General features: G+C 42.3%; 1 protein-coding gene across 1 annotated transcript in view; it reads left to right on the forward strand.

The window, feature by feature from the left end:
• FAT4 (FAT atypical cadherin 4) overlaps positions 1-21,598 on the forward strand; it is a 119,635-nt gene that overhangs the window by 81,658 nt on the left and 16,379 nt on the right. Inside the window, exons 7-11 of the mRNA XM_058024283.1 lie at positions 3,331-3,511; positions 6,793-7,043; positions 9,396-13,745; positions 18,751-18,855; positions 20,411-20,718. Of these exons, the coding sequence (XP_057880266.1) occupies positions 3,331-3,511; positions 6,793-7,043; positions 9,396-13,745; positions 18,751-18,855; positions 20,411-20,718 (5,195 nt within the window). The remainder of the gene's footprint in view (positions 1-3,330; positions 3,512-6,792; positions 7,044-9,395; positions 13,746-18,750; positions 18,856-20,410; positions 20,719-21,598) is intronic.

Raw genomic sequence — 21,598 nt, forward strand, 5'->3', positions numbered from 1 at the left:
GGGAAATCCACAACTATAATCACAATAATATATGAATGGCACCATCTTATAAATTTTAAAGATGTGATACTCACTGGATGGGAACAGACAATTCAGTCTCTCCCATTTAGTTCACATAGTCAATTTTATGTTCTTTCATTATTCATCATTTGGTTCCCTCACTCCTCCATCCTTCTAGAAAACTCTTTTTCCAACTTGGATATTCTAAGACTCTGTGAGGTGTAATATTTTGTGATTTGGGGAAAAAAAACACTAGACAAATACTCTAAATGAGGAGTGTCTGACAAAGAAATACTTGCTGCTTATGCTGAAAAAATAGCCTGAACTATTATGAAAAATCATAGAAATTTTTAATGCGAGTTCACTAAGGGAAAAGTGTATGTTTCTTTGTGACTTTAGCCCTCAGGGCTGTTTTTAAAAGTACTCAGAGGCTTGTGTGGCTGTGTACAGCAATTTTAGATAGCTTGTAACATGGCTGGTTTATTAAGAATGGTTTGGGGTCATCTTGTGTGCTTGGCTAATATTGCAGAACTTACACTAAATTTACTGCAGTTATTTATGCAAAATATTAAAATAGGGGTGATGCTCTACCATAATAAGAATTAAGTGACTTGGGGAAGATTTGCTATTGAAGCAAAAATAAGAAATCTGGGAACTCAGCCTGACTGTGGAAACTACTTCTCTCACCACAAATATGACATGTACATTTTATGAAACCTGCTTATTACCAAGGGCCAAATTCTGTGGTCCTTATGCAAGCACAGCTTTCACTGGAAGTTCACTGAGGACGGTAGAATTTGGCCCTGAGCTATTTCTTTTCCATATGAAATTACTTCATTTGTAATTTCCTCTTCTTATATTTCTCAGTAACTGCAGAAATGTGAGCTAGTCATTTAATTTCAACTGAGTAAAAGCTTTGAGGACTCTCTGTGAAATTGCAACTTTGTCTTTTGGTGTAATAGAATAAAGGATTAAATTTGTGGACGTGATATTTTACTTAGAGGGGAAAAAAAACCCATATCTGGATAACTACACAGACAGGAAACCAAAGTAAATATGTGAGTTTTTCCATCCAAGTAAGATGAGAAAGGTTTGGGGTTTAGAGCCCCAAAGAGGAGCAGTGACTTGGGATGTTACAAACAGCTGAATTAAAATGGGACTTCTGGGATGTGTGAATTTTCTGGCCTTGTCTTTGTCTTAGAAAATACATTTGAAACAGTGAGTTTCAGGTTTTAGCTGCGAGTTAGCTTTCTTTTCCAGGCTGAATTGCATTACTGATGCTCTTTGAATGTGACTTACCCAAGATTAATTTCTGAATTATATATAAATTGTTTAATCAGCTGCGAAACTTTACAACTTTCAACCTTTCATTTCATTAGCTGCGAGATGAATGTCAATAAAATGCGTTTGGAAGGCCAGAGCTTGATGACACACACAGCAAACGCCGCTGAGGACTCTCTTTCCTTTAATGCAGTAATAATAAACACTTCACAGGCAATATTTCAGCAATCAAGAGCACTTTTGCAGGCTTTTCTATCTATATGTGTTTGGCCAAATGACAAAATCGTGAGTTAAAAAAAAAAAAAGGCCAAAAAATGAGTCAGACTTATTGCCTTAATGTAACCTTCCTGGCTGAAAGCGTATTAATTGGCAGAGTGAATTACCTCAGAGCAGAGCAGAGAAAGGCCTCTATTGTGTGATGTGAAATCTACACTCCTTGGCTTGCACGTTCTTTCCTCGGCCTTGTGATCCTTCCCCTCTGATCAGCAGCCTCCAAGCCCAGCCTTGTGAGATTTATAACACCTTTCAATTGGAAGCTCTGTCATTCAGCCCGTTTGGGCACTAAAACATGTTGCTGCCAAGCATTTTGTGGTGAAAAATCCTCCTGCCTGTGCTGAGGCTGCTCCCAGCTTCTTCCCGCCTCACTTCTTCATCCTTCAAGGGTTAACATGTGGGAAAATGGGTTGCTATTTCCCCTTTTATGTAAGAACTGTGTGTTTGGAGCCCTTGCCAGGAGCAGATGAGGCCCGAGAGCAGAGCCAGCCTCCTTGGCAGCCCCGGGGCCGAGCTGCAGCAGTAACCTTGGGTAGCAGTGACCCAATGCTGGGTCGGGCTGGAAGGACTGGGGCGGTCACGCGGGGCTGCCTGTGTTCCATCAAGTGACAGCTCCGTGTAATATGCCTGCCTTGCAGCAAGGACTGCACCAATCTCCAGCCCAAAGCCTTTCATTATCCTCGCTTTATCCCACTCCAGCAAATGCTGAATTGGTGTATCTGAGATGGAAGGGGAAAGCAATGCAATCTTGGGTAAAAGAGGCATGGTCGTCATCTGTCTTTTGATTAAAAGCGGCCATAACTGAAGTGTTTCATGCTCTGCTATCACTTTTTCCTTCTCCTCCCTATGTACTCAAAGAAAGAAATGATGCCTTTCCTCCAGGGGAAGAATTTGGTTAGCAGGAGATATCTTGCTGATTCTTGGCTGAAAAGAAGTGTAATGAATGGACTGACAAACTAACATGAACTTGTAAAAGTCTTCATTGTCTTTTTTTGGATTTGACAAAGGAAAAGCTGAAGAGGACAAACACTGAGAGATTGCACATGAATAAACATGCTATTTCATGCTCCTTGGTGCTCATCAGAGTTAAGTTTAGAATAGCAAGGAGGATGAAAGCCCTGGGTTAAATAAGTTCAGCCTGATTTTCCGTAAGCCAGTATCCCATTGGAGCGAGCATTATTTGCTGCTATAGATGGTTGCTTCTGTGGAGAGAATGAGTCTCAGCAGGGCTGGAGACTCACTGCAGCCTTCTCACCCTCTACCAGAAGGTCTCCCCAGGTCAGGGTGCGACCGGCAGTGGAAAAGCCACGCGGAAAGCTGGGTTTTGCCACTGTTTCCACTCCATTTGTTCTGTGGGTGAATAAATTGAGGGCTGGAGTCTTCACGTCTGTCAGCGTGCCACCTTCGAAGGTCTTCTTGCAGAGGAATAGGAAAGTCAACCACATCTTCAAATTGGTCCTAATTGTTACAGGAAGGCTTTCTGAGCAGTTCCAAGACCATCTTTTTCCACTGACCTTGTATTACAAAATATTTCTGGAATTAGATGGAGCAAGAAAAATAATTTTTTTTTTTTTTTTTTTTTTCTTTCACAACTTGTACTTTATGTCAAGATGACTTTGAAACAGACCTGACCCTGTTGTCTGTGTTGAGCTGGCTTCCTTGCTCTGTGAGCTGTGACACCCTCAAGCGCTGGGCTCCAAATCGGGGCTGACAGGGCTCTGATTAGCATGCTGGTGTTTGTAACCTCTAGCACTTTGTACCCCCCCTTTCCCACAGGATCTCCTGCCCTCACTGGCACTGGAACCATCGCTGTCACAGTGGATGATGTCAATGACAACGTCCCCACGTTTGCCTTTGACACGTATTTTGCCACTGTTCTGGAGGATGCTCCCACGGGGACAGATATTTTGCTGGTAAACTCCTCGGATGCCGATGCTTCTACAAATGCTGTTATTAGGTAGGTCGATTACTGTTGCTCCATGTAACGCTGCCTCATATCCTGCCTGAAGATTTCTTTTTCCCCAGTGTTCATCACCAGCATGCCCTAAAGCTGTAAGACAAAAAATAGAACAGCTTTGTGTGTGTAACTAAATTACTTGGGCAAATCTGTCTTTTTGTTGCTTGTAGGCTTTTAGAGTTATATTGAGGACAAATAGAGTTGTGGAGTTTTTTTACTGAGTGAAAAGCAAGCTAGTTTAATTTGCAGCTGCACCCACTACCTGCCTTGCTGCTGCATTTCCACCTTTTCATGCGGTGAGGAATTTTCACTGAAAGCAAATGTGCTCCTTGAGAAAAGCTTTGGTCAGTTAATGCCTTCAGTTTAGCATGAAAATTACCCAAGGTAAATCATAAAGCTTATGCCATTCAGAAAACCAGTGAAAAGTTGGAATTTGGCAGTTTTGCACAGGGCTCAGTTGATGAAACTTAACTGGGCACTGGGCTGCACACTGTCCATTCCCAGTTCCACAGACAAGAGTAACGAAGATGCTGAGTGGCAGTGACAAGCTCAAGTTATCCACTTAGGACAGATACGTTGCCAAAGGAATGCAAAGCAAATTAATATTAGTTCTTAATCTTACCACGTTTTACTTTTGTGGCTGCAAACATCACTGTTTCCAAATTCACAAAACAGAATATAAAAGTAGCTTCCTTGTTTACCTTTGTTAGTTCACCTCAGTTCCTTCTTCAAAGAGCATAAGAATACCACTGTGTCACTTTTTTTAAAAGGAAGTAATATAAAACAGAACTATGTTGTTGCAAAACACTGTCTACAAAATATTGAAATATTTTCTTTCCAACTAGCTACAGGCCAGAAATAGAAGCTTGACATCTAGACATCTTTAGATATTTGAAAATCATCCAAAATTACCATTTATTAAATTGTGAAACAATCAAGCTTTTCTGTTCACTCATAGTCTAAGAGACTATTTCTGGCAAGCTCCTTTATAAAAAAGAATTCCATGCAGAGCATGAATGACTGTAATGATTGTGTCCCGTAATCAGAAATTATCGGAGTGCTCTTGGATTTCTGTAGTGTGGTTAAATTGTTTTAATATCTCTGCCATTAGTCTTTGTCATTCACTCAGTACCGCATCATAGAATTAGTTGATAACAATATTTTTTCCCTTCATAAGTAGCTATTAAAACATTGTTTTCAGGTTTTGCTTTACACTCTTCAGGCTCGGGAACAGACTTTGTTTTTCTTGGACAGAATTTGTCCAGATTCAGCATTTAAAGTGGATCTTAAAGTATGGCTGGTATTACAAAAGTGGTGAAAGCCAGAAAGAGCAGAACATGTATGGCTGTCGTGTTAGGGGTGCTGAGCACTCAGAACTCTTTTTCTGTCTGGTTAGAATCGGTTCAAAATTAAACCTTTGCTTTCTAATAGGGGTATTTAAAATCCTTGGCTAACATTTTCATGCAAAGTCAAAAAATGTGCTGTGTTTTGAAAGAAGTGTTTAAGTTTCTGCAAAGCTGTCACCTGTCCGTGTGTGCCAACTCTTGCTCTCCTGTTTCTGGTGATAACCTGTGAAGTCATTAAAGGAGGGTGATGGGTTGTAAATGGCGGTGCACACTTGAGCAGTCCTGTTAAAGACAGTAGGCATAAGACTCAAAAGGCCACATTTTAAGTGTTTGAATCAAATTCCTTTTATGCCACTTGCCACTATTAGAATTTCAAGGGGGTTTTGGGTTTTGCTTAGTTTTTTTGGGGTTGAGTTTGGATTTTTTTGCAGTTCTGTTGAGACACATACACTGTCCAGTTGGTTTGCATGCAGGTACAATTCAGAATATGGTATGACAAATCTAAAATGTCTTTATTATTTCCTTAAAAAAAAAAAATCATGATATCTTTCCAGTGCTAGCATGTGGAAACGCAGAAAAGAAAGTTTCTGTCTCTGCAGTACCCCACTCAGGGTTAAATCACTGCAAATCACAGATGAAATGTGCCTGGTGCTGCTGTTTAGGGAGATCTAAGTAGTGCTTTAGGCTTTGTGCACATTCTTTTTCTATTCTAGGTGCACAGTGCTGTGGCTGGAGAATAATTGCATATGGCCATCACATTATATCATAATTAAGCAATTAAAGCATGCTCGTGGCATTGTGCAGAGATTAATGACTGAGCAGGAGAAGTTGCCACAGCTTATTACACAGGCTGGCTCTCAACCCTCTCAGTGCAGCTTCTGGGCTGTGTTATTACTGCTGTCATAACCTGTTCTGGTCCTAAAGAGGTGAAGATAGGAATATTAATCTCTTTCATTAAAGCCACTTTATTCTGAGTCTTTCATAGAATCATACCTCAGAAAAGCTGCTACTGTGCTGTAGCAGAGGAGCAGGGCTAACCATAGCTGTGTTGGGTTATGATATTGAAAATGAGAATTGTTCATTTGAGCCAGTTTTTGTTTCCATTGTTTTCTCACAAGTCCATTATCTGAATTATTAAAAAAGGTAATATTAACCAAATACCTTTAAAAATGCATCTTTGAGATTCCTGCTGTACGAACACAAGCTGGATAAGCATTCCAAGAGAGGGGACAAACTCAGTGTGGTAGGAAGGCAGAGGTAGCCCCTACAATACGACTGCAGTGAGCACACAGTCAGTTCTTATCAGATCCTATGGGGATGTGTGCACACAAACACACCCACCAGTCTGATGGTTAAACTCTGGTCCCAGTTCGTCTCTGTTAACAGAGCTCTGTGGTTAGTAATTTGCTATGAATTGCTGTAAATTCACATTGAAATCTTGAATGGCAAAACTAAGTATCAGGAAACAATATGGATATTAAATGTTCATTTTATTTTGTAAAGCTGTCATCATCTTATTTCAAAAATACTTTTGTATTTTCTAACTGTATTCTGCAGGTTCATTTAAGAGGTACATGAGCCTTTTGGTGTAATAGTTAATGCATTAGCCCAGGGAAATCAACACTAGAGGATGCCTCCAGTAGGCAGTTTTGAGAGTATGTCCAGTGGTATCTTCCAAATATCCAAAGGCTCAGTCAGCTCGTGTTGGAAATTTGTGTTAAACAGCTATGCTTGGAAATCCCCAGAAATGTGATTATGACAGGCCTTGAAATTTGAAAAAGTCAAAATGGTGAGGACAGATGGGGAGTCAGATGAAAATGTGTTGATACCCCTCAGTGTGGTGGTCTGAAGAGTATAGAAAATGGTTATTAATGCAGCAGGCTGCCTTTTGAAATACTAATCCAATTTTTCTCCCTTGCTTTTCCTCTCCAACAGCTACAGGCTTAGGGGCGGCAATTCCCAATTCACCATCAACCCTTCCACGGGCCAGATCATCACCAGCGCTCTCCTGGACCGGGAGGCGAGGCAGAACTACACCCTGGTGGTGGTGGCCAGCGACGGGGGCTTCCCCAGGGCTCTGTCCAGCTCCACCAGCGTGCTGGTGGCCGTGGCCGACGTGAACGACAACCCGCCCAGGTTCCAGCACCACCCTTACGTCACCCACGTGCCGTCGCCCACCGCTTCAGGTAACCCTGGCGCCTCCATAGACAGGGAATCATGGAGTGTTTGAGATGGAAGGGACCTTAAACATCATCTAGTAGTAACCCACTTGTCATGGGCAGGGACATCTTCCTCTAAATCAGGTTGCTCCAAGTTCCCACTCAGCCTGGCGTCGAACACTTTCAGGGATTCTGAATGCGGGGATTTCAGGGATTCAGGAATTCATGGCTTCTCTGGGCAACATCTTAATGAAATGCTCAGCTGTGCCACAGAAATGTTACTGAGATGTTTCTCTGCAGCTCTTTTCCTGGGATTGTCTTTGTGCTGCATGGGAATGAGGAATAACAAACCTCAAGTTACCATCCACAGTTTAGCAGGTTTTTTCTATTGGGTTCCTCCCATCCAAATTCAATTATGTTTGTGTAGTTACATAAAGTACATATACTGTAAATGATCACCCACTCAAAAAGTTATTATTTTGAAGACAATGGCCTGTTTTTATTTCTGAAAGTCTCCTCTGAGCAATTCCTAAACAGGATTTTGACAGCCTCTTCCAAAAATGCTGTGTCTATGTCAGATGTTAATTATGTTGCCTTTCCTTGAGCCAAGTGGTGAAGTAAAATAAAATAAAAGTAATTAAGCAGCAATCTTCCTTTGAGCCTACACCCAAATTAAAGTTACTTCACTCAACACAGGAGTTAATTTCTGGTTCAGCTCACGTTCCATGTTTTCACATACACACTCATGCATGGATATGTGATGCCTACGGAGAGGATTCCATGACAAATGGTTTGCAAAACAAATTTTCTTTTAACAGAAAAAAAAAAGATTATTTCCATGTCTCGGATTTTGTCTCTTAATTTTAAACAATTGCAAATACTTCTCCTTTTTATGGAAGAATGAATTTGTTTACAATTCTTCTCTGTTTCCAGAACAACATAATGAAATTGTTTTATTATTGCATTGGTGAAACATCATGTAATCAGACTAGTGCCTTTGCCTGGTTGTTTTTGGGATGTTTCTTCAAATTCTTTTCACAAGGGGTACACATAGGTTGAACTGATGTTTTCTGGTAGTATCTTTTTGGGTGCTTTTTGTATGAAATCTTTTATAACTAGAAACCTAATCTGTGTTTACTCTATTTTAAATTTAGCAAAAGCCTAGGGATGTATCCACTTTTCTTATTTACAGCTTCCTCTTCTTTTTGGTATTTTTTAATTGAGTTTAAAAAGAGGAACTTGTAATAATATTAATATTTTTTGAATAACTGAAGCACAAAAGAAATCTTCATTTCTTCCTGTCCCATTTCTCACAAGGGTTTGTTCTTGTCTAAATAATCCTGCCCCTGGAGTACAAATCACTGCACATGACAAATAGTGACATGAAGTATAGTTTTAAGGAATGCTGTCAAAGTCATTCCTGCCTCTAAATGATTTTCCCTTAAGAGGTTGAAAACAGCATGATTTTTATACAAAACTGGGTGTTTTCTAAATTTTAGTAAGAGTAAAACATCAACAGTGTTCTGCAAATTGGTTGGACAGTGTCAAATCTGAAAGGCATATCACGCTTTAGATCTGTAATATCTGGTGAGGAAGAACACCCTTGGGTCTCCTTGCAAGTGTGCAAATGTAGAGGGTAATACAAATGGTGCACATACCGTCAAGCTTAATGTGAAACATAAATTCAAAAGACGTGAAAAGTCTGAGTGTAATCATGTTATGGTACTAGTGTGCAGTAGTTTTGTATTCCTATTTTACCAATGTGTTTTTAAAAATGCAGTCCTCTTAGTTCCTGTCCTTGGAATACTCTTAGAAAATTAGAAGTAAGGGGCTAGAGGAGAGAAAGAAGGAGCACCTGGGGAGCAGGAAGAGAAGGGATTTCAAGGGACAGTGGTGTAGGGTAAATATCCGTGGATGCTGCCTGTTCACTTATGTAACCTTAATAGTCCTCGAATTCCAGGGTTTTTCATGAAGTTTTTCATGGATAAACAGGCTAAGAGTAATTTTAAAAATCAAAATAGCGTTCAGTCTTACTGGGTTTCTGGTTTTTACTGTGGGAATGTTCTAGAAGCAGGATGCCAGGCCTCCAAAGGCTGCCGGTCTGTTTCCCAGTTTCTGAGATCTGTGTGTCCATCTCTCTAAATGCAGCGTCCTGTTTTTCAACTCAACATTTTTTGGCTCCATGCATGTCTTGTGGACTCACAGACCCACCTGCCCCTTGCTGAACTCACTTTTTTGTGACAAAAGCAGTTCATTTTCAGGGCAGTGTGAGGAGGAGCATGCTGCTCCAGGATGTGCTTCGGACTGAAAGGCTGGCATGAGTTTCTCACAGTGAGTGCATTCATTAAAGGACTGACCTAGCTTTGTCCTCCATTTCAGGCTCATTCGTGTTTGCGGTGACTGTCACCGATGCAGATGCCGGCTCCAACGCTGAGCTCCATTATTCCCTCGTGGGGAAGAACTCTGAGAAGTTCCACATTGATCCAGCAAGGGGGGCAATCCTGGCTGCAAAACCACTGGCAGGAGAGTCCGAAGTCACCATTTCTGTTCACGTGAGGGATGGCGGCCGGTACCCCAAGACAGACTCTACCACTGTCACCGTGAGGTTTGTGGACAAAGCCCAATTTCCTCGCGTTCAGGCAGAGCAGGAGACCTTCACGTTCCCTGAAAACCAAGCAGTCGGGACACTTGTCACCACCATCTCTGGGTCTTCAGCCAGAGGAGGCTCCTTGTCCTACTACATTGCCAGTGGTAACGTGGGCAGCACCTTCCTGGTGGACCAGGTGACGGGACAGCTTTCTGTCGGGCGGGCTTTAGATTTCGAGGCCGTGCAGAAGTACGTGGTGTGGATTGAGGCCAGAGACACGGGCTTTCCCCCCTTTTCCTCCTACAAGAAATTGGAAGTATCGGTGATTGACGTCAACGACAACGTGCCGGCGTTTGAGCAAGATCCCTTCATTGCAGAAATAGCAGAGAACCTGTCCCCACGGAAGATACTGACTGTGGCTGCTGTTGACAGGGACAGTGGTCTGAATGGACAGCTCAATTATGAAATAATTGAGGGCAATACTGAAAACAGTTTCAGTATCAATCGAGCCAGTGGTGAGATCAGAAGCGTCCGGCCCTTGGACAGGGAGAAACTGTCTCAGTACACGCTAACCATAAAAGCTTCAGATAAAGGCACTCCGCTCAAGAGCACGACTGTCAAAGTTATCATTAATATTTTAGATGAAAATGACAACGCTCCGAGGTTTTCACAGATATTCAGTGCTTCTGTGCCTGAAAATGCTCCTCTGGGTTTTACAGTAACACGAGTCACAACATCAGATGAGGACATCGGGGTGAATGCAGTCAGCAGGTACTCCATAAGGGATACGAGTCTCCCGTTTGCCATAAATCCCAGCACTGGGGACATCACCATCAGCAGACCACTGAACAGGGAGGACACCGACCGCTACAGGATCAGGGTCTCTGCACATGACTCAGGGTGGACGGTGAGCACAGATGTCACCATATTTGTCACGGATGTCAATGACAATGCCCCACGATTTACAAAACCATCCTATTACCTGGAGTGTCCCGAGCTTCCTGGGATTGGGCTAAAGGTCACCCAGGTTTCAGCCACCGATCCAGATGAAGGGTCCAATGGTCAAGTCTTCTACTTCATAAAATCCCAGTCTGAGTTTTTCCGCATTAATGCGACCACAGGAGAGATTTTCAACAAGCAGTACTTAAGGTACCAAAACTCCAGCGGTTCCAGCAATGTCAACATCAACAGGCACAGCTTCATAGTGACATCGTCAGACCGGGGCAGTCCCCCGTTGGTGAGTGAGACCACCGTCACCATAAACGTGGTAGACAGCAATGACAACGCACCACTCTTCCTCGCCCCTAAATATTTCACTCCTGTCACTAAGAATGTGAGGGTTGGCACAAATTTGATTAAAGTTACTGCGGTGGATGACAAGGACTTTGGCTTGAATTCTGAAGTGGAGTACTTCATCTCTGATGAGAGCAAAACTAATAAATTCAGACTGGACAGGAGTACAGGCTGGATTTCTGTGTCATCTTCACTAATGGCTGATTTGAACAAAAACTTCCTGTTTAAAGTGAAAGCCAAGGACAAGGGTAATCCCCCACTCTCATCCGAGGTAGCTGTTGAAATAGTAGTGACAGAAGAAAATTACCACACACCCGAGTTTTCCCAGAGCCGCATGAGCGTTACTATCCCGGAGAGCTACTCTGTTGGAGCGGTGGTCAGGACGGTTTCAGCACGGGACAGAGATGCTGCCATGAACGGATTAATCAGCTACAATATTTCCTCTGGAAATGAAGCTGGAGTCTTTGCTATTAATACCACCACTGGTACACTGACACTAGCCAAACCACTTGATTTTGAGTTACACCAAAAGCACGAGCTGGTTGTTACTGCCACGGATGGAGGATGGGTGTCCCGAACAGGCTACTGCAGTGTCACTGTTAATGTCATTGATGTCAATGACAACTCCCCAGCATTCAGCCCTGAGGAGTACTTTCCCACCGTGCTAGAAAATGCCCCCAGTGGGACAACTGTTATTTGTTTAAATGCCACTGATGCTGACTCTGGGTCTAACGCTGTGATTGCGTATGCCATCCAGTCCTCAGACAGTGACCTCTTTGTCATCGACCCCAACACGGGAACCATCACCACCCAGGGATTTCTAGACTATGAAACAAAGCAGAGTTACCATCTAACAGTAAAGGCTTTTAATGTTCCAGATGAAGAGAGGTGCAGCTTTGCTACTGTCAACATCCAGTTAGAAGGGACAAATGAATACGTGCCTCGTTTTGTGTCCAAGCTTTATTATTTTGAGGTTTCAGAGGCAGCCCCCAAAGGTACTGTTGTAGGTGAAGTTTTTGCAAGTGATCGTGATATGGGCATTGATGGAGAAGTCCACTACCTCATCTTTGGCAACAGCAGAAAGAAGGGCTTCCAGGTAGATGAGAAAAGCGGCCAGATCTACGTTTCAGGACCTCTTGACAGAGAAAAAGAAGAACGAATCTCTTTGAAAATCCTTGCAAAAAATTTGGGGAGCATTCGTGGCGCAGATATAGATGAAGTAACTGTTAATATCACAATCCTGGATGCCAACGATCCTCCCGTTTTTACCTTGGGAGCCTACAATATACAGATCAGCGAGGGTGTTCCTCCAGGCACCCACGTCACGTTCGTCAGTGCCTTTGATTCAGATTCTGTCCCTAGCTGGAGCAGGTTTTCCTATTTCATCGGGTCTGGCAACGAGAACAGCGCCTTTTCCATCAACCCACAGACGGGACAGGTGACGGTCACTGCAGAGCTGGATCGAGAAACGCAGCCTGTCTACAACCTCTCTGTGCTGGCCATCGATTCGGGAACGCCATCCGCGACAGGAAGTGCCTCTCTGGTGGTAACTTTGGAAGACATCAACGACAACGGGCCTACCTTGTCCACCAGCCAAGGAGAAGTCCTGGAGAACAACCGCGCAGGAACTCTGGTGATGACGCTGCAGTCGTCGGATCCCGATCTCCCTCCCAACCAAGGCCCTTTCACATATTACTTGCTCAGCACGGGCCCTGCCACCAGCTACTTCAGCCTCAGCACTGCTGGAGTCCTGACAACAACAAGGGAGATTGACAGGGAGCAAATCAGCGATTTCTACCTCTCGGTGATTACCAGAGACTCTGGCATTCCTCAGATGTCTTCCACAGGAACTGTGCAGATCAAGGTAATAGACCAAAACGACAACCCATCGCAGCCCAGAACAGTAGAAATCTTTGTTCATTATTATGGCAACCTCTTCCCAGGAGGAATTTTGGGCAACGTAAAGCCGCAGGATCCGGACGTGCTGGACAGCTTCCAGTGCTCCCTCACCTCAGGAGTCACCAGCCTTTTCAGCATTCCCGGGGGCACCTGTGAGCTGCACTCGCAGGCAAGATCCACAGATGGCACGTTTGACCTGGGTGTCCTCAGCAACGATGGGCTGCACGGCGCTGTCACCAGCAGCATCCGCGTCTTCTTTGCAGGCTTCAGCAACGCCACCATCGACAACAGCGTCCTGCTCCGCCTCAGCGCCCACAGCGCGCGCGACTTCCTCACCAACCACTACCTGCCCTTCCTGCGCATCGCCAGCTCCCAGCTGACGGGGCTGGGCACGGCCGTCCAGCTCTACGGCCTCTCTGAGGACGGCAACCACACCTTCCTGATGGCGGCCGTCAAGCGCGGCAACAACCAGTACGTGAGCCCCAGCGGCGTGGCCACCTTCTTCGAGAGCATCAGGGACGTGCTCTTCCACCAGAGTGGCGTGCGCGTCGAGGCCGTGGACCATGACTGGTGCCTGCAGAGCCCCTGCCAGAACGGGGGGAGCTGCCTGAGGAGGCTGGCAGTGAGCCCCACCCTGAGGACCCACGAGAGCGTCCCCGTCATCGTGGTGGCCAACGAGCCGCTGCGGCCCTTCGTGTGTCGGTGCCTGCCGGGCTACGAGGGGAGCCTGTGCGAGAGCGACATCGACGAGTGCCTCCCGTCACCCTGCCACAACGATGGCACCTGCCACAACCTGGTGGGGGGCTTCTCCTGCAGCTGTCCCGAGGGCTTCACCGGCATGGCCTGCGAGAGAGACGTCAACGAGTGCCTTTCCAACCCCTGCAAAAACGGTGCTGCCTGCCAGAACTTCCCAGGAAGCTTCAACTGCGTTTGTAAAACCGGGTACACAGGTACGCGTTTGCTCCTCTATGTACCTTACAGTCCAGAAAAGATGGCAAGAGTGCCTTCTTAGCCCAAAACTGGCTGAATACAAGCATCCCCCTGCATGAAGAGATCATGCAAAATGAGGTATTAATAGTGTGAAAGCTCAAAATACCCAGGTGCCTGCAATGTTATTTTATTTTAGCTCTCTCCAAAGGTAAATCTCACTTACCTGATTTGCATTAGAACAGAAAGATTTTTGCAAGGGCTATTCAATTTTTTTAAGTGTGTGAGAACCATTTCCAATGCTTCAGTATGATTTTGCTGTACATGTTATTGTTATGCATATTGTGGGAGCATTTCAAGTCTGCTAGAAGTGTGCCAAGCAAGAAAATCAGCCTCTGCCCCAAATTACTTGCAGGACAGAAAACAGATGAAGAATATGGGAAAAAAACAGAATTCAGGCAAAATGGTCAACCCCTCTGTTCTGTATTTTGTTCCTTTGTAATTTGTTTTTTTCATTAAGTGCAGAAATGTCTGCAGCATTTCTACCCCGAGTATTTTTTCTCTGATATTCATTACACATTGAAACACAGCAGCGTTGTAACCCAGTAAAGCAAACTAATCTGTGCTTCTGCTGTGAGTAGGATATTTAAGGTCTGAGCAATTTTATCCAATGCTTATAGCCACTTTTCTTAGAAATCAGGTAAAAAAAATCTAACTAGAGGAGATTTAGGTAAGATTTTCAGTGCCTTTTCTAAGGAGCATTTCTGCATTGAGGAAGCCCCAGGGTAGCCCAGCTGAGCCCAGCTCTGTCCATTCTGGTGTGGGACTTGCCACCACCACAGCTCACTTGTAACCCACAGAGGGATCCAGGGATCCTCTGTTCCTTTGGATGAAGTGGATCTGTGCAGGAGAAAATGAGGAGAAGTTAATTTCAAAGTAAAGGTTTAATTACTTAATTTAAATCACAGCTGCAGCAGCAGATACATATTCAGTGCAGTATCAAGGACACTGATGAGATCTTCTGCATGAACCTCACAAATGTGCTCCTGAGCCTGTTAATTGACAAGCAGTTCTAATTAAGTTACTAATCCAGGATTTTATTTCATGTTGTATTAGCATATCAAATTATTTTGCCAGGAGCATGGTAGAGCACCTATGCCCTGTAACTCTTGAGGACATTAGCACCAGAGAGTACATGGGCATGTGTTTGCTGCTGCAGTGAAGCAAAACACTTCATTAACTCTAGCAGCAAACTACAGTGTATGCCTCTAGACTGTAATTTGAAACATTTTTGAAGCATCCAGCTGATTTCTTCTGGTATTATATTCATATATTAATGCTCAACCCTTATGTCAGCTAAAAATCAAGCACTGCATGTGACAAGTTAAAAAAAAAAAAAAAGATGAGTATTTTTGCTAGGAGAATGTGATGAGAGACTCTTAGAGTCTGAAGTGTTGGATTTCTTTCGTGCCATGAATTAAATGTGGCATCTGATAGAAGCTTTCTTAAACTCCTTGTCAACACAAATAACCTTAAAATAGACTGCCACTGTGGCAGACATTTCTATTTGGGAGTCAGATGTTGTTTAATCAGTTGGCCATTGCAGAATCAAGAGTTATTAAAGTGTCCTGAGATTAATTGATCAAGACAGAAAACAAATGGCACCAGTGTACTTAAAAGACAAAATATCTTTGGAGTTTAATATCAACAGAGCTTATTAGATAAGATCACAGTTATCACACAGTATATTTAGACATTTTATGTCTGCAAAAGCATATTTGAAATTCTTCAAATTAAATATTCAATAGGTTCTGCAAACAAATGTCAGTGTACTGATTGTTTGAGAATGCTTGACATAGAGGCTATTATGTCATTATTATACTGCCAACAGAAAGAGAGCACAGCTGCTTGAGTTCTTAATTTGCATTCATATGTGATTAAAGATAGCCACAGTAGATGTAAAAATAAAGCCTTAAACTCTTTCTTCATGGATATAAGCCTTGAGTACCTCAACAGCAACAAAACAGAGGCATCCGAAATAGTGGATTTCTAATTCAGTTCCCCATATACATAGTTTTGCTTCTCTATGCTGGAATGAAAATACCGTCTCATAATTGAATTTACACTCCTGGTAAAAAAAAATAACATTTACATGGTAGTGCATGCAAGTAGAAATTAGAACTTTCTGGGACAGACTCTCTGTTCACTGTAAATTAGAGTACATGAGCTGTAGACCTTTATAATGGTGTACCTGAAAACTGAGAGTCTTACTTTTCCTTGATTTATTGTGTTTTGCCAGCTGCATTTCACTTCATCATACTGCAAAAGGTAATGTCATTTTTTTCACTGGATAGGATTATAAAGACTGATTACCTCAGAGCAACATCATTAGGGTTTGAACAATCTGTTATAATTATATCTCTTAATGATGAACATGTTTTGTTTTTAAAATAATCACTTTGTGGAGGGAATATGCTTGGTGATTTACAGTAGTTGTCTGCCCTTCCTTTGAACCCTTCATTTCCTGTTTTCCAGGATTCATTAAGATGAAGGAATGTACGGTTGTGAAGTTGTTTCAAATGTAAGATTAGAATGCTAGAACAACCACTTTAAAAGATGGACACAGAGAACCACAAAAACTAAAACTCCCAAATCAGCTGAAATCTTAACTGAAGAACATTCAGCTGGTATCTGTTCCTGTTACATTTTTTAACTAACAAAAAAAAAAAAGTCTGAGGAACTTAGATTTTTGCATAAGCCCCTGCCTGTGATAGCGTCAGCTGGAGGTGATGAATGATAAATGTTGAATGCTCTCTGTTACCAGTTATCCAGCATTCTCCTCATTTCTCATTTTCGCGGTCTTCAGAAAAAGATTTTTCTGATGCAGAAATGAATACCTTGCATCTTTCAGAATTTCAGCCTAGAATTGATCTATAAACTCAACTAAATTCAGTTTTCATCTAGACCAATCTGGATGGGATTGTGAGCAGCTTAGTCTCATGGAAGATATCCCTGTCCTTGATAGGGGGATGGAACAAGATGGTTTTTACGTCCCTTTCCAACCCAAACTGTTCTATGATTCCATAATTCTGTTATTTTAAACATGCCTCTATTGGTTTCAAGAGCTCTTCAAACAACAGTTAAGCATAAAGAGGATGCTGTTATTCATGGGTTAAAGTAAGTGCAGCTGAAATAAATACCCATATTCTCTTGCTGACTCAGCAAATGCACCAGCTTTAATGTTAGTTGGGAAAGAGAAGAGTATTTAGCTAGATTCAACTGCAAAAATCTGAGTAAGCCTTTTTAGCTGCACTTGATTTTTGTGAAAACTGAGCAGCATCACTGAGCTATTTTAAGCATATCTGTCTCACTCCTCCTATGTGCTCTCCTCCATGAGTCAAAGACCTCTACTACAGACCATAAATTGAAAACAAAGTAAACAGCAAAATCTCACATAAAAAGTTAGCTCATCCTTCAGTCATGCCCATTAGAGAATAAAACATAAATAAATACCCCCAAAGCATAATTAGATTCAGGCACTAGAAAAGTTTCCTGGATTTATGGTGCATCTACAAGTGACGTATTAACCGCAGGAATCCTCCAGCGCTCCATTTCCACCCTGCTTGCAGTCACACATGGGGAGCTGCTGCTCACATGCAAGAGCTGCTTGCAAACTGTAGGTTAAACAAAAGAAAAAGTAAAACAGGGGTGAAAAACAAGAGTTTTTCTTGAGTCTTAGGTGACTCAAGCTGGTAAACTCCTAAGTTTGTAAAGCCAAGTCCTGGCTTGCTACAGTTTTAAATTGCACCAGCAACCTCTAAGGATTGGTGCATTCCTGTCCTGGGAGATGTAAAATTACAAGATATATGTGACATGCAAGAATGGACACCCTCTGTGCAAGCTCATATTGTGCTTTTAACTTAAACATACACATATGGCGTAAGAAGTAAAACAATTAATTTTTGATGCAGAAAGAAGCATTGAGACAATCTCAGCCCTTGCTTTGTGCATACAGCCTGGCTGAGATGAAGTTCAGGAGAAGTCTGGGAGACTATGGCTGCTTTTGTGAGTTTTTGCAGTGAAACAGGGAGGACAAGCATAACAGCACTCTGAAGTTTTTGCTGAGCACAGGCAGTGAAGGCTGGCACTGCTGCCGAGAGGTAGACAGGTTCCAAGAGTGGGATGTAGTGGAAGTGTTGCTAAACTCATCAAAGCGCAGCATTGAAAACCTTAGAAATGAAGACCAATAATTTTGTAGTTAATGTTTCCATGCAAAGAAAATTTCAGCTTCATACATAGAATATGTGTGTCTGTATTTGGTGTCTGTTAAAATCTTCACTTTTTCTCTTGGTTCCCTTCCTTGCTGAAATGAATTATGTGATTTCAGTTTGTTCTCTGGGGAATAATATTTACCACATGTGACAATGTCTGCTTAGAAAAGGTCTGTATCCAGGGTAGCTTGTTTTAGCTTCAGAGGACTGTGGTCTCTCCAAGTCAGGAAGGAGGTTGTAATTGATGAGGAAAAATAAGAAAAATCATATAATGTACAATAGCAGCCTCTGTTCAGCATGACCTGCCTGTGCAGGGTCCAGCAAGGGCTGTGTCTATCTCCTTTGCACTCCTGAGTATATTGCTCTCAACAGAGAGGAAAAAAAGATTCAAAGATTCATTTTTACAGTTCTTTATTTCAGCATTGCCTTTAATTGCATCATCTTTCTTTTATAGACACCAGTTAATAAAATAATTCAATTAAAACAACATTCCACCAGTACCTATGATCACAATGAGAGGCTTGAAAAGTTGAGTTATTTTCTCTGGGCCACAGATTATGCCTGTGGCAGAGCTGGGAGCAGCCCAGCATCCTGTCTGTGATTCCTCTCTCCATCCCACAGCTGGTCCCTGGCATCCTTTATCTCCTGGCCATGTGTTCAGCATTGGTTCATAACCTCATCACCTACAACACCAGCCTGACTTTCCTATTTCCCTGAACAGTCTGACCTGGAAATTGCTTTTGTTCCCTCCTCACAGGGAAAACGTGTGACTCCACTGTCAACTACTGTGAGTGCAACCCCTGTTTCAATGGTGGGTCCTGCCAAAGTGGGCTGGAGGGGTATTTCTGCCACTGTCCCTTTGGTGAGTACCCTTCTCTCCTATTCATCTCCCCTTTCCCTACTCATATTTCTATTTATTTTTACCTGCATAAATAATTTCTGGCTTGAAATTTATTCCAGGTCTGGAAAAAATGCATGCATTTAGAGGTTCAAGTAGCTCATTTTTCTTCAGAAGAAAATTAAAAAGTGATGTGGTCACTACAAGTACATATTTGTCATTCCTAGTAGCAGGTGCTTTATCTCTCATAGAAAAACATAAGACCCAGCCAAACAACTCAGTGCCTAAAAATTAGAAAGAATATTTCTGAACAGATAGAGAAATAGAGATAACTGTCCAAAAGTAAGAATGGATGCTTGAAATACTTAAATCAAGACTATTGGCTTCCTAAAGATGAAACTTAAACACAGCTGGATCAGGGCTGAAGTACCTTCCCCACCCAGAATATCCAAAGTTCAGTCTGAAGGAGGAAGTATGATGATAACAAAGCTCTCCTGATGAATAACAGGCCCTTTTAGTGGAGCTGAACATTAAGACCACTGTAAATAACACCAGTATTTTGCATCAGAGAAGCATATAGTAGAGCCAAAATAGTTTCATAATTTTTAGAATTTAATTATCCCAGATTTGGTTTGTGGAATGGACCCAATAAAAACATAGAACAACATGGATATTTTAAGGCATCGTGACACGATTATAGCAGGATTGATTGTGAATGCAGATTAATCCAGAATTGCCATTTTTGATATGGAAAAGTATGAAAGTAAATGTAACAAATTAATAAAAGAAAAACAGAAATGTCCAGAAATCATCTACAGTGCTTCAAGGCTGCTGAAAAACCCTCTCACAAAAGTATAGTTCTCAACATGCATTTGTTACTAATGCTGAACATGTATTTCTATTAGCATGTGGAATAATTTGTCTATTCCCTTTTATTTCCTTTATTGTACATTTCCTCAGGGTTAATTAATTTCCCATTGTAAATGTAACAAATATTCATAAATTAAATCAGGAGTTTTTTTCCCATTGTTGATGCAGTAAAAGAAAAATCAAGGGAAATTATGTGACAGAGCTCTGAAAAGAAGTATGTAGAATGCACCAAAATATGAATATCAATTTTTACTGACATGAGAAGACATAATATTTTAATCACACATATACTTATTTAATAAGTATAAAAAATGAACTACCCAGTGAGAAACAGTTCAGATAACAGCCGCAGAACGAAAAATAAACTCAACTTGCACATTTATTTCCATAGCTGGATTAATAAATGCCTGATGATAATTAACAGCCATGTCCTGACAGAGCTGTCAAGTTGGCTTGGTTTGGCATTTTCTGAAGAAGCCACAGAGCTCAACAAAGTGCTTTTCAATAGATGCATCTGTCCTTTCTAATTCAATTTTTAAGTTTAAATATAATGTACCTCAGCCCCCAGCTGTGGGTAATAGCATTCCTCTGTAGGTTGTGTGATTTTAATTGTACATTCGTGGTTCCACAGCCATGTGGAGAGCACATCCATGCTTCACACAGTGAGGAAAAATCTCCACAATTCCAGACTTCACTTTTCCTTTTTCAGGTGTTTTTGGGAATCACTGCGAGCTCAACAGTTACGGGTTTGAGGAGCTGTCCTACATGGAGTTCCCCAGCCTGGATCCCAACAACAACTACATCTACATCAAGTTTGCCACCATCAAGGGCAGCGCCTTGCTGCTGTACAACCACGACAACCAGACCGGGGAGCGGGCGGAGTTCCTGGCGCTGGAGATCGCGGAAGGCCGGCTCAGGTTCTCCTACAACCTGGGCAGCGGCACCTACAGGCTCACCACGGCCAAGAAGGTGTCTGATGGACACTTCCACACCGCCATCGCACGCAGGGCTGGAATGGTGAGAAGTGCTAAAAATGGGGATTTTAAGGGGAATTCAGTGAAATCGCTCTGGCTTCCAGGAGAACTCAGAGGAACGTGAAATAAGCGATGTCGCGTTTGCTAGCAGAAACTCCAACTTTGGGAAAAACTTCCTTCATTTCTGCCTCACTCCAACTGACTCAGAGCCCTGTGGTGGTTTGTTTAGTGTGATGACGATAAAGTGTAATGAAAAAAACACGTGCAAAGTGTGACCAAACTCTCAATGTGAAAAATGGGAGCCAGAAATAATTAATGATATAGATGACTACACACGGGGCTAATTAACTGCTGTAGATTGCAGGGATGATTATCAGGGAATGCTAATTAACCACAGTAATTGCAAAAAGCCTCAAAATAATTTTTCTCAAAAATCTAGAAAATAGAAGTGGAAAGACTTAAAATTCTAGGCATCCATGACCTCCTTGAGCTAATTCAGAGAATTTTCCAATCTCATCAGACTGGGAGCCTGGTTTTCCTCTGTAGCATACATGTAAAGAGTTAAAAGGTTACATTCTGCATCAAGAGAATTTTTTGAGAGGAAGGAGGGAAGTTACTTCTCTCTCTGTCCCCCAGAATGCATCTGAGGTGAGGAATTCTGCCAAAACTGGGACAACTGATTACCATATGCCTGGCACTCTGACCCCTCTCCTGCCTTCATTTTTTTCTCCAATAAATGTTTTCTATTCCTCTTCTCTCATTTTTAATAATATTTCCAAAGCAGAACATAAACCAAATGCTCTTTGAATCCAAGCCAAGTTTTTTGACTCCACAGTATTTGAGCTAGAAATGAAACCAAATCTATTTGCCATCCATAATCAGTAACTATTGCCCAACAGTTCCATTTTCAGGCAGACATGGCC

The sequence above is a fragment of the Melospiza georgiana genome, chromosome 5 (genome assembly GCF_028018845.1).
Source record: "Melospiza georgiana isolate bMelGeo1 chromosome 5, bMelGeo1.pri, whole genome shotgun sequence".
Classification (NCBI taxonomy): Eukaryota; Metazoa; Chordata; class Aves; order Passeriformes; family Passerellidae; genus Melospiza; species Melospiza georgiana.